Source organism: Balaenoptera acutorostrata, chromosome 8, assembly GCF_949987535.1.
Source record: "Balaenoptera acutorostrata chromosome 8, mBalAcu1.1, whole genome shotgun sequence".
Classification (NCBI taxonomy): Eukaryota; Metazoa; Chordata; class Mammalia; order Artiodactyla; family Balaenopteridae; genus Balaenoptera; species Balaenoptera acutorostrata.
In genome coordinates this window covers 108806800-108820196 of record NC_080071.1, presented here as the reverse complement: position 1 = coordinate 108820196, position 13397 = coordinate 108806800, and the positions used below count along the sequence as shown (strand labels likewise).

The 13397-nt window shown below is 49.5% G+C and overlaps 1 protein-coding gene across 7 annotated transcripts in view; it reads left to right on the top strand.

Annotated features, from left to right (window-relative positions):
* STEAP3 (STEAP3 metalloreductase) overlaps positions 1 to 13397 on the top strand; it is a 97017-nt gene that overhangs the window by 20925 nt on the left and 62695 nt on the right. For all 7 annotated transcript variants that reach the window (XM_007169261.2, XM_007169260.2, XM_007169262.2 and 4 more), the window contains exons 2-3: positions 7444 to 7943; positions 9651 to 10178. In XM_007169261.2, the coding sequence (XP_007169323.1) occupies positions 7444 to 7943; positions 9651 to 10178 (1028 nt within the window). The remainder of the gene's footprint in view (positions 1 to 7443; positions 7944 to 9650; positions 10179 to 13397) is intronic.

Genomic DNA, 13397 nt, shown 5'->3' with positions numbered 1-13397 from the left:
AATTTCCATTTACCCTGCGGCTAAAAGCAGGGCCCCTTAGGACCGTAAGTCTGGGATGTTTAATAGGTCCCCAGATGCTCCCATGTCCCAGGGCCATTTTGGGGCAAAGCTGGGACCAGCCCCAGGCCACCAGGCCCGTGCCCTTGGCTTCCCTCTGCTGCAGCTGCCTCGTCTGGGGTCCCCCAAAGGGGACCGAATGAGGTTCTCAGCAGTGAGCCTTGAGTGCCAGCCCCGAACACTTCCTCCCCGTGTCGTGATGCTAAGTCTCGAGATAAACAAGGACAGGATGCGAAGCCCAGGTCTCACTGACTTTCTCGTTGGGCTGGTTCAGGTTTGCTGGGAGGCTGTAAATCATTCGGGGCTCTGCAAGGACCAGCAGATGCTGGGTGTGCTGTGAAGCCCTCCTTGGCCGCCGCTTTGGCAGCCCCATCCCTTCCTCCCCTGCATCCACTCACGGTGGACACGCCACCCGACACGCACACGATTATAAGCCATCCGGAAGTGGGGAGCACATCTTGCTCACCCGTATGCTCCTAAGAGTGGTAGTTGCCCAGGAGATGGGAGGGAGGAGAGAGACAGCAAAGCCGGAGGAGAGGCTTCCGTCCAGGAGGGGATCTGCCTGGGATCCTCCAAATTGCTAGCAAATGTGAAGACGACCTGAAGGCCTCAGCGTGGTGACTCTCCCTCCCCGTAGGGACAAAACCTGCCCCAGGATTGGTGTCTCCAGGTGGCTGAAGCAGGGACTGGGGAAAGCCCTGGGGTGTATCTGTCCCAGGCATGACTGACCCATAGGGAAGGCGGGAGTCCCCAGGGAGGGATTTACAGTTACCTTGGCCCAAATCCCCCCCAGCGCTGGCCTGGGAGTCTGAGGCCACCTGCAAAGCCCCTGTCACCGCTCGCCCCTCTTCCCCCGGGGCTGCAGAGGTGCTGACAGGGTCTCTCCATCCTTCCTTTGCCGCATCCCCGCTGCTGGGACAGTGCTGGCAGCCAGTGTCTGCTTCGTCACCGCTAGCCGCCCACCCAGTACTTACTACGTACTGAGAGAGCACTGTCCCTCTGAGTGCTTTACCCACATTGGCTTCATTCCTACAACCTCCCCGTCAGGAAGGAACTGTGATCTCTCCCGTTTATAGCTGGGGAACTGAGGCACTGACAGGCCCAAGGTGGCAGAGTGAGAATTAGAACCCAGGCAGACGGACTCTGGAGCTGGCTCTCCACCCAGGCAACTGTAAGTCGGGTGCTAAAGCAGCCCACGGACACATGACACTAAGCCTGGGCTCTGGGGATCCTCGGGAGGCCCATTTGCATCTACAAAGCACAGATCATCACCACTTGGAAAAATATCCAGTACCCAGGCCAGGCAGAAAACGCTCTTTCCCATTTTTCAGGGAGTGGCAATCCCCGTCTGAGCCCACAGTCAGCCTGGCCCGAGCAGCGTGGAGGCCCCGGCTGGGGCTTGTATGCCTGTGTGGTCATGGCCCCTCCATTTGTGCGTCCCCCAAAAAATGACCCTGAAGGGGCTTAGCTCAGCCGGTCCCTGGTGTCTGTGATAGAGACAGGGCGATGCTCTGAAACCACTCCAGAGGCGCGAGAGGCTAGGGGAGTTGCCTGTATTTGGCGGACGCAGGCCAGCAACACGTGTCCCTGACTCTCGGTCACTGCGTCTGCTTCCATGCTGACCCTCTCTTCTCAACCAGCGTGGTCCCAACTATGCCACTTGCTGGACAGGTCACTGTCCTTCATCTGGGAAGTAAGACTCTTGGGGAAGTTCAGACTACAGAGGCCAACAGACCTGCGTCCCATTCTTCCTTCCCTCGCTTCCCCTCTGTGCCACCTGAACTCGTCACGCATCACACATCACCTTAGAGCAGCGTCTGGCACATGGCGGCCGTCCCATAGCTAGGAGCTGCTGCTGCCCCCTTGTAAAATGTCCTGGTCAGTTTTCAAAGCCTTTTCAGGTTGCATTGTCTGCCGTCTCGGAGCAGAGATTGTGACCTCCATTTACAAAGGTGGAAGCTGAGGCCCAGAGAGGCACAGGGGCTTGTCCAAGGACACACAGCTGGTTCGTGGGAGAGCCAGGACGCAGCCTCCTGGTTCCCCTACTCCCCCTTGTGTTAGATCTTGTGCCTCCCACCTCACCCGGTGTGTAGCGTGTGCCAGGAGGCTTCTGTAGAAAGTGGGAAGAGGGTGTTAAAAAGCCATCCCTGCAGCTCCACTGGTTCCAGTCAGGGGTTCTTAACAACCCTCGTATGCCGAGGACCCCCATGAACTCATAGGCTGGTGAAGCCCCTAAACTTCTGCTCAGAATAATGCTCTTCTTACATACATAAAATTACATAGGGTTACAAAGAATACCTACTATATTGAAACACAGTCCCTAAAATATACTTTTAAAAGACGCATAATAGTAACATGCATGATTCTTTATGTTAAGCAACAAGATCTAGTGACAAAATCTAATACTTACTATAATTTTAGTTTTTAATTTCCCCCCACCCTTATTGAGTTATGAAAGACAAATAAAATTGTGTATATTTAAGGTATACAATGTGATATTTTGATATACATATACATTGTGAAATCACTACCACAATAAAGCTAATTAGCATATCCGTCACCTCACATAGTTTCCATTTTTGTGTGTGTTGGGAACACTTGAGAACTACTCTCTTAGAAAATTTCAAGTATGTAATACAGTATTATCAACTGTAGTCACCATAATATTCATTAGATCTCTCATCTTATAACTGAAAGTTTGTACCCTTTGACCAACATCTCCCCATGTCTCCTGGTCACCATTCTTTCTACTCTCTGCTTCTAAGTTTGACTTTTTCAGAACCACATGTAAGTGGGATCATGCAGTATTTGTCTCTCTGTGTTTGGCTTATTCCACTTAGTGTAATGTCCTCCAGGTTCATTATGTTGATGCAAATGTCAGGATTTCCTTCTTCTTTAAGGTTGAATAATATTTCATTGTACGTATGCACCACATTTTCATTACCCAGTCATCCATCGACAGACACTGAGGTTGTTTCCATATCTTGTCTACTATGAATTATGCTGCAATAAACATGCGGCGCAGATCTCTTCAAGATAGTGATTTTATCTCCCTTGGGTAAATACCCAGTAGTGGATTGCTGGATCATATGGTAGTTCTATTTTTAATATTTTGAGGAGCTGCCATGCTCTTTTCCATAATGGCTGTACAAATTGACATTCCCACCAGCAGTGTACAAGGGTTCCCTTTTCTCTAATTGTGTGCCAACACTTATTATCTTTTGACTTTTTGACACTAGTCATCCTAAAAGGTGTGAGGTTTTGATTTACATTTTCCTAATGATTACTGATGTTAAGCATCTTTTTATAATACTTGTTGACCATTTGTATGTCTTCCTTAGAAAAATGTCTGTTCAGTTCCTTTGCATTTTTAATTGGATTATTTGGGTTTTTAACTATTGAGTTGTATGATTTCCTTATATATTTTGGAAATTAACCCCTTATTGGATATATGGTTTACAAATATTTTCTCCCATTCCATAGGTTACCTTTTCATGTTGTTGATTATTTCCTTTGCTGTGCAAAAATGTTTTAGTTTGACTTAGTCAGTCTAGACTTGTTTGCTTTTACTTTTGTTGCCTGTACTTTTGGTGTCAAATCCAAAAACAGTCATTGACAAGACCAGTGTTTTCTTCTAAGACAGTAATACAGTTTCAGGTCTTACTTTTTTTTTTTTTTTTTTTTTGAGTTTAAGTCTTGAATCCATTTTGAGTTGATTTTTGTGTGTGGTATGAGATGTGGGTCCAGTTTCATTCTTTTCCATGAGGATGTCCAGTTTTCCCAATGCCATTTATTGAAGAGACTGTCATTTCCCCATTGTGTATTGTTGGCACCTGTGCTGAAGATTAATTGACCATACATGCATGGGTTTATTTCTGGGCTCTCTATTCTGTTCCATTGGTTTATGTCTGTTTTTATGTCAGTACCATATTGCTTTGATTACTAAAGCTTTGTAATACAATTTGAAATTAGGAAGTGTGATGCTTCCAGCTTTGTTCTTCTTGCTCAAGATTGCTTCAGCTCTTTGGGGTCTTTTGTGGTTCTATACAAATCTTAGGATTTTTTTTCTATATCTGTGAAAAATGCCATTGGAATTTTTATATAGATTGCTTTGAATCTGAACGTCTTTCCATTTATTTGTGTCTTCTTCAATTTCTTTCATCAGTGTTCCGTAGTTTTAAGTGTACAGCTCTTTCACCTCCTTGGTTAAGTTTATTCCTAAGTATTTTATTCTTTTTGGTGGTATCGTAAATGGGATTGTTTTATTAATTTCTTTTTCAGATAGTTAATTGTTGGTATATAGAAACACAGCTGATTTTTGTATGTTGATTTTTTTTTTTTTTTTTGGCTGCATTGGGTCTTTGTTGCTGGGCACGGGCTTTCTCTAGCTGCGGTGAGCAGGGGCTACTCTTCGTTGCGGTGCGCGGGATTCTCATTGCGGTGGCTTCTCTTGTTGCGGAGCACGGGCTCTAGGCGTGAGGGCTTCAGTAGTTGTGGCTCGCAGGCTCTAGATCACAGGCTCAGTAGTTGTGGCACAAGGGCTTCGGAGCTCTGCGGCATGTGGGATCTTCCCGGACCAGGGCTCGAACCCGTGTCCCCTGCATTGGCAGGCAGATTCTTAACCACTGCACCACCAGGGAAGCCCTGTATGTTGATTTTGTATCCTGCAACTTTACTGGATTACTTTCTTAGTTGTAACAGTTTTTTGGTGGAGTCTTTAGAGTTTTCTATATGTAAGATCACGTCAACTGCAAACAAAGATAATTTTATTTCTTCCTTACCAATTTGGATGCCTTTGTTCTTTTTCTTGTCTGATTGCTCAAGCTAGGACTTCCAGTACTATGTTGAATAGAAGCGGCAAGAGTGGGCATCCTTGTGTTGCTCCTGATCTTAGAGGAAAAAGCTTTCAGCTTCTCATCACTGAGTATGATGTTAGGTATGAGCTTGTCATATAGGGCCTTTATTATACTGAAGTACATTCCTAGTTCTGTATTTGATTTGTTGAGAGTTTTTATCGTGAAAGAATGTTCAGTTCTGGTAAATGTTTTTTTCTGCATCTATTGAGATGATCATATTATTTTTGTCCCTCTTCTGTTAATGTGATGTATCACATTTAATGGTTTGCTTATGTTGAACCATCCTTGCATCTCAGAGATAAACCCCACTTTGATCATTGTGTGGGATCCTTTTAATGTGCTGTTGAATTCAGTTTGCTAGTGTTTCATTGAGGATTTTTGCATCTATGTTCATCAGGGATATTGGCCTGTAATTTGCTTTTCTTGTAGTGTCCTTATCTGTCTTTGGTATCAGAGTGATGATGGCTTCATAAAATGAGCTTGGAAGTGTTCCCTCCTCTTCAGTTTTTTGGAAGAGTGGGAGAAGGATTAGCATTAACTCTTCATGAAATGTTTGGAAGAATTCACCAGGGAAGCCCCCCAGTCCTAGGCCTTTCTTTGTTGGGGGAGTTTTTTACATCACTGATTCAATCTCCTTACTCATTACTGGCCTGTTCAGATTTTTTATTTCTTCATGAGTCAGTCTTGGTAGATTGTATGTTTTTAGGAATGTATCCATTTCTTCTGGGTTTTCCAGTTTGTTGTCATATAATTGTTCATAACAGTCTCATGATCTTTTGTATTTCTGGTGTTATCAGTTGTAATGTCTCCTTTTTTAATCTTATTTGAGTCTTTTTTTTTCTTTGTGAATCTAGCTAAAGGTTTGTCAGTTTTATCTTTTCAAAAAACTAGGTCTTAGTTTTATTGATTTTTTTTTTCTGTTGTGTTCCTAGCCTTTATTTCAATTGTTTCCACTCTGATCTTTGTTATATCCTTCCTTCTGTTAACTTTGGACTTAGTTTGTTGTTCTTTTCCTAGTTCCTTGAGGTGTAAAGTTAAGTTGTTTGAGATCTTTCTTTTTTCTTCATTTTGGCATTAAGCTATAAACTTTCCTTTTAGAGCTACTTTTGCTTCATCCCATACTTTTTGGTATGTTGTACTTCAATTTTTGTTTCAGATAGTTTTTTTTATTTCCCTTTTGATTTCTTCTTTGGCTCATTCGTTGTTCAGGAGTGTACTAATTTCCACATATTTGTGAATTATCTAATTTTCCTCCTGTTATTGATTTCTGGTTTCATACCATTGTGGTCAGAAAAAATACCTGATATGATTTCAGTCTTTTTAAAATTGTTAAGATGTGTTTTATGACCTAACATATGCTCTGTCCTGGAGAATATTCTGTGACACATGAGGAGAATGTGTATTGTGCTGCTATTGGATAGAACGTTCTCTATATGTCTGTTAGGTTCATTTGGTCTAAAGTATAGTTCAAGTTCAATGTTTCCATACTGATTTTTTTTGTCTGATCCATCCATGGTTGAAAGTGGGGTAGTGAAGTCCCCTACTGTTATTTATAATGTTGTCTATTTTCCCTTCAGATATGTTAATATTTGCTTTCTGTATTTAAGTGTTCTACCTACCATAATTTTAAATTAATGATGAGTTTAAATTGTATTTGGAGAGTTCTTTCACAATTAAATTTGTGATGTGACATTGGTCATTATTGGTGACAAACTCACAGGTAGGCTAATACTACTGTGTTGCTGCTTACATTCATACTTGAAGAAAATAGCAACTTTCAGTTAGAAGTTGGTGACCATTAAAACAAATAATTTTCCCACCCAAGTTTACTATAAATTCGTGGCCCAAGTCCAGGGTTTCCTCCATGTCCCCTCATATCTCAGACTTAGTAAAGGAGCCCCCAGGGCACCCACCCAATCTTAGGGTCCCATTCACTGTCATGTCCCACTCCAATCCCACCCTCAGAGAGTAGGATTTCAGTGTTCATTCATTCAGCAAACATTGAACACCAGCTCCGTGCCAGGCCTTGGGACAAATGGTGAGATCCAAAGTCAAATAAGATGAGGTCCCTGCCTTTAAGCTGCTCATCATCTACTTAAGGAAGAGCTTCAGAGATACCATCCCAAAATGCAAACTGTAAACAAGCACAGGAACATGTATACCCTTCCTGGTAATCAGATAAACCCGGTGATGCTGAGGTTGGGTCACTAGCATTGATCATAGAAATTCCATACCCTTCTTTCTCAGCACTCTCACTCTTGCAAATTTGTACCAAGGAAATAACTCAGGACGAAGGACAGAGTGTGGAGGGCAGAGGTCCTTTCCTCTCCTTTTCTGGAGGCTGTGTCCTCCTCAGGAAGGGGCTGGGTCTTGTTCAGCTTGTGCCCCGGTGCTGGCACATGTTAATACTCATAAAGCCCTGCTGGGTGAATGTTGGACCCCCGTGCAGCTCCAGTGCACAAGAGAGGGAGCTGGTAGGAGGGGCAGTCCAAAAGCCCTCCACTCATCAAGTTCCTGTTTTCTCTTCTAGCCACCAGAACATCAGGAGAGATGGACAAGCCACTCATCAGCTGCCACCTGGTGGACAGTGACGGCAGCCTTGCTGAGACCCCCAGTGAGGTTCCCAAAGTGGGCATCCTGGGCAGCGGGGACTTTGCCCGCTCCCTGGCCACACGCCTGGTGGGCTCCGGCTTCAGCGTGGTGGTGGGGAGCCGCAACCCCAAACGCACGGCTGGGCTGTTCCCCTCAGCAGCACAAGTGACTTTCCAGGAGGAGGCAGTGGGGTCCCCAGAGGTCATCTTCGTGGCTATGTTCCGGGAACACTACTCCACACTATGTGGTCTCAGTGACCAGCTGGCCGGCAAGATCCTGGTGGACGTGAGCAACCCCACAGAGCAGGAGCACCTTCGGCACCATGAGTCCAATGCTGAGTACCTGGCCTCCCTCTTCCCCGCCTGCGCAGTGGTCAAGGCCTTCAATGTCATCTCTGCCTGGACCCTGCAGTCTGGCCCAAGGGATGGAAACCGGCAGGTAGGTGCTGGAGGAATGCCAGTCATCATAACAATAAATGTAAACGGCTAACTTTCATTGAGGGCCCTTGGTGTACCAGGCTCTCTATGTACATTATCTCAGCTCATCTCACAGCACTGCAAAGTTCCATTTTACAGAGCAGGAAACTGAGGCCCAGAGATGTTAATGAACTTACTTACACTAGGTCCCACAGCTTGGTGAGCTGGGATTTGAACCCAGTTCATAGGAACCTGAAATCATGTTCTTTCTTCTATGGTGATTTGATTTCCAAGAAGACAAGGAGGAAAAGGTTGATGGCTTTCTTTTTACTATTTGGAGTCAAGAAGAGGAAAGATTTTGCTTTTAGGATTGGACTTAGACAGAAGAAGGTAACACACTCATGTGCCAGGTCCTAAGGAAGCAGGCATGTCCCAAACTTGATCTCATTTATTCCAAGGGCTTCCAAAAACTGCGTGGATTTCTCAGAATAGTCAACAGCAGGTTTTTCTGAGGGTGGAAAATGGCTCCAGAAAACAGCCATTGCTGCATACTGTTGTTGGCAAGTGGACCCCTAACCAAGACAAGGTGGTTTTTAATGCCGAGAGGCAACCTGTACTTGCCTCAGGGAAGCATGCCAGGCTCCACATGTGTATGAGAACTTCCACCCATGAGTCCAGCTCAGATGCCTTCTCTGCCCAGCTCCATGCCAGGCTGTGGGGAGCCCACAGGTACCCAGCCACCCCTGACTGGAGGGCCCTCCATGCAGCCTGCATCTTGGGACTCCTATATTTGGACAGGCAAGGAACAGCGGGGGAGTGTAGGGTAGCAGGGCCTGGGAGGGAGCAGAGCTAGAGGCTGGCTGGGGAAGACTTCGAGATCGGCCTTGGCCTTTGCCCTACCTCACGTCGTCAGGCACAGGGAACAGGAAGGGCGTTCCAAGCTGAGGGGACAACCCACAGAGGCACAGAGGTGAGGAACAGTGTTCCAAACGATGTTCCCAGATGGGGACGACAGTACCTACTTGCAGGCTTGTGACGAGGCTGAGGGATCACATGTGAAACGCCTGGCACATAGCGGGTGCTGAGTCAGTGTTGGTAGACCACCTGACCACAGCGGTGTCAGGAAGACCCACGGAGTGTTCAGGGATCAGAGGACACCAGTGGGCCGGCGCTGGGGCTCATGGAGGGGAACAGTGGGCTACGAGGCTGGGGCTGGCTTGTGGAAGGCCTTGTGTGTTGGCTGAGGGCTGTAAGGGGCCAGAGGACGTGGTCAAAGGGGACACTTCTGGACTGAGGGATGGAGCTGAAGCCACAGTTGCACTTTCTGGGCCATATTGCAAAGCCCAGGTGCTGAACGACCCCCAGGGCGGGCCACAGTCCTTTGAGGCACCTACTCCAAGGGCCCCCGGGGGCTGCCTAGATGGGCATTTTGCTTGTGGATGCTGATGGCAATGAACTGGGCGACATGCTCACTGTTGGATGAGCGTTGGCCGTTTTCCTCGAGTAGTGGGCATTGCTGGACCAGAGGCTAGGAGCCCACAGGGAGCCGAGGAAAGGCCCCGGGCCGGGATTCAGGGCCCCCTTCCGCTCCAGCCGTACCCTTACCCGGCAGATCGCTGGGCCTCAGTTTCCTCCGCTGCTCCGTGAGGAGCTTGGCCAAGATGCTGTCCGAGGCCCCGCTCAACCCTCCGGGGACCCCACCTGATCCCCCCCACCTTCCTCCCCACAGGTGCCTATCTGCAGTGACCAGCCAGAAGCCAAACGCACCGTCTTGGAGCTGGCGCAGGCCATGGGCTTCACCCCCGTGGACATGGGGTCCCTGGCCTCGGCCCGGGAGGTGGAGGCCATGCCCCTGCGCCTCCTCCCAGGCTGGAAAGTGCCTGCTCTCCTGGCCCTGGGGCTCTTCGTCTTCTTCTACACCTACAACTTCATCCGCGATGTGCTGCAGCCCTACCTGCAGGAGGGCAAGAACAAGTTCTACCAGCTGCCTGTGTCCGTGGTCAACACCACGCTGCCCTGCGTGGCCTACGTGCTGCTGTCGCTGGTGTACCTGCCCGGCGTGGTGGCGGCGGCCCTGCAGCTGCGCCGCGGCACCAAGTACCGCCGCTTCCCCGACTGGCTGGGCCACTGGCTGCAGCACCGCAAGCAGATCGGCCTGCTCAGCTTCTTCTGCGCCGCCCTGCACGCGCTCTACAGCTTCTGCCTGCCGCTGCGCCGCTCGCACCGCTACGAGCTGGTCAACCTGGCCGTCAAGCAGGTACGGCGCTCGCCTGCCTCCCGCCAATCACAGGGCCGGGGGTGCCCGTGGGTGCAGCCCGCCGGTTGTCATCGGCCAATCCTGCCCGGACTGGGTCCCGCCCACATCCTGCTGTCCGAGGTTGGGCGTATCAGTGAACAAAACATGGAAAGCCCTATGCTCCCAAGCCAGGGAGACGTAAAGCGCAGCTGTGAGTTACAGAGGGTAGTGAGGTGCTCAGGAGGGAAGTCAAGCAGGGGAGGGGGTGGGGTGCAGTATTAAGGGGCGGTGAGGGAGGCCTGGCTGAGCGGGGGACATGTGAGCCCCGGTCGGAAGGGCAGGAGCTGCCTGGCACCTTTGAGGATCGGCAAGGAGGCCCTCTTGGTGGAGCCAAGGGACGGGGCCTGGGAGGCGGAAGCCACACCGGAGCGGCCTTAAAGGCTGAGGAAGGGCTGTGGCCTTAGACTTGAAGCCAAGGAAAGGTGTTGAGTAGAGGAGTGATGATCCGTCTGGGGTTTTAACTGGCTCACTCTGCTGCCAGGTGGAGAATAGACAATCAGAGAGCAAACGCACATGCTGGGAAACCAGTTAGGCTGTGCAGGAACCCAGAGGAGAGGCGGTGGGGGCTCGGAGTGGGGTGGGAGCGGCAGAGAGGCGAGAAGGTGCTGAAGGCATGTTCTGAAGCCACAGTACACAGAACTGCTGTAACAGACATGGGATTCATGAGGTGTTTGAGGACGGCTCTGGGTTTTCAGCCTGAGCACCTGGAGGGCTGGAGTCACCATCACCGGAGACGGGAAAGGCTGCAGGAGCATGTGTTTTCCGAGGGGGGAGAAGGGCACAGTAATTATTCATTTAGGAAAGCCGTACGGTGATCTTTTGCCAGCAGGATTCCTGGGAATGGAGGGCCTTTGGGCCAAGTCAGGTGGTATCACAGGCAGCATCCCCTAGCACCTGTACCCACAGAAATAGTCCCCCCCAGATGCTTCCTCCGGGTTTCCAAGCTCACGGGGCCTGATCCTGAGTCCCAGGCTCAGGTCTGCAAGCAACGCTGCCTTTCTTTATTGTCCCCAACCTGCTTAATTCCACCTCTAGTCCTCAGCCTCTGGCCTGGAGCGTGGGTCCTACCCACTCCAGGACCCTTAGTCACCCAATGAGACACTTCTCTTCTACCCCTGGTTCCAGCTGCAGTTTTGTTCTTGCTTGGGAAGCAGGGATCTTACTGAGGCTGGGCCCTCCCCAGGTTCACCCACCATGCGGCCGTCCCCTCGGAGGCCTGACCACTTCCCAGAGCAGGACCAGGAGGCAAGGCTGGGCCGCTCCCTGGGAACCACAGACCTCAGCCCCTATTCACTCTAGTTCCTGCTTCCCTGCTGGCAGCTTCTCAAATGCCCTCGTCATTCCTCACCCACGGACACCTGGCACCATTTCATCTGTAGGCTTGGGCTTTCATAAGAGAAAGGAGGAACCCCAGACTTCAGGCAAAGAAGCAGGACACCTGCTGGAAATGAGAGAGGAAGGGAAAAAATAATAGTCACTAACGCTTAAAAAGAGCTTACTGTGTTCCAGGTACCATCTAAGAGCTTTACATACCCAGTGTGAATTCATTGAACTCTTATCCCTATAAGGCGGGTGCTGTACTACCCTTATTTTACAGATGATAAAACTGAGGCACAGAGAGTTTAAGTAACTTGGTCAAAGTCACTCAGCCAGTAAGTGGCTGAGCTGGGATCCAGATCCAGCCAATCTCCTCCAGATCCGTGTTCATGCCCATACTGCCTTCTACAGGGAAAACAAGTCCAAATTAACAGTTGAATAAATGATCCCAGAACTCATCCATTCGCTGAGTTCTACTCTACCGGGCCCTGAGGCCACAGGATGAAATAAGACAGTCTCGTCCCCAACCTTAGCTGGCGTGGGGTGGCATGGAGGTCTGCAGGCCAGAGCCCTAGACTCTTGTCCTCCAGCATCACTGACTGGAACAAAGATCTTGACCTTGAGCAAGTCACAGCCCCTCTTTGGTCCTCAGGGCCCTGATGCAGATGGAGGTCTCACCCAGTGCTAACGTTTTTGATGCTCTTTGATGATATTTTCTTACTTCTAAGAAGAGTCAGCCCGCTGGGCAGGAAGCTCTGCGTGGCTCCTCAGAGAGTGGAACAATGTTTGCTGCCCAGGAGGTGGCAGGTGTTCCAGGCAGTGGATGGGGAAGAAGGTAACGCCCCCTCCCCACTAGAGCACAAGGCAAAACCCCTGCCCGCTCCTTCCCCTGCCCACCCTCTGACTGCCATTCTCCAAATTCTCCACCCTGCCAAGGCTCTCCTTGATATTGCGTTCATATAGTATTGCCATGATGCAAATACCAGGGCGCAGAGGGGCCCGTGTGAGGTAATTTTCCCTGAGTTCCAAAGCCCTTTAAGGCTGCAGGCCCCCATGGAGGTTGCCAGGCAACCATCACTCCCACAGGACAGGATCAGAGACAGACAGCAAGGCCTGTCAGGCAAAGGGGCTGAACCTTGTTCTGCAGAGTTCTGGAGGGCAGAGCCAGGGCTGATCAGGGAGGGGAGTGGAAATGGGGGGAAGGGATTAACAGAGCAGAGCAGCCCAGAAGAGGGGTGGGCAGCCAAAAAGTAAATCAGTGGTGCCTTAGAAACGCATGTCAAGATCGAAATCCAAAATCAAGATAAAGATCGAAGAAAATGTTTTACCCACACACTGTTTTCTCCGCCCTATCACCCCAAATCTAGTCCAGGCTGTCAGAGAGAACTGTCTAAATCTCACATCTGAGTCCCTTGCCCCTGGGCCCTTCAGCTTCTAACTTGCAACCTGCGGGGAAAGGAAACCCCACACGTGGATGGCAGCGTTCCATGTCTTGTTGACGGACGCTATCCTGGTCGTGCTCAAGGTGGCCAGCTTGATTAGCTCCGAACATGAGAGAATCACTAGGGGAGTGGAGAGCGTGTAACCTATGTCCCAGTTTGCCGTCTGTGACACTGGCCGCTGGGGAGCCCTGGGAACAGCACTGTAGTTCAGTCAGCTGGATGAGGCGCCCACAGGCTGCTGAAGGAGGCCGGGAGCCAGATACCTATGCAGGTGCGTCACCCCACCCCTTCCCAGTGTCGCGGCTGAGTGGGACTATTAGAGGAAAAAACAAGACCTTTTGCAAGCAGATGTGGTGTGTGTAATCATCCAAGCTCTGACTTGTGACATGAACTGCCCGATCTTACCAAAGTGCAGAAAGGA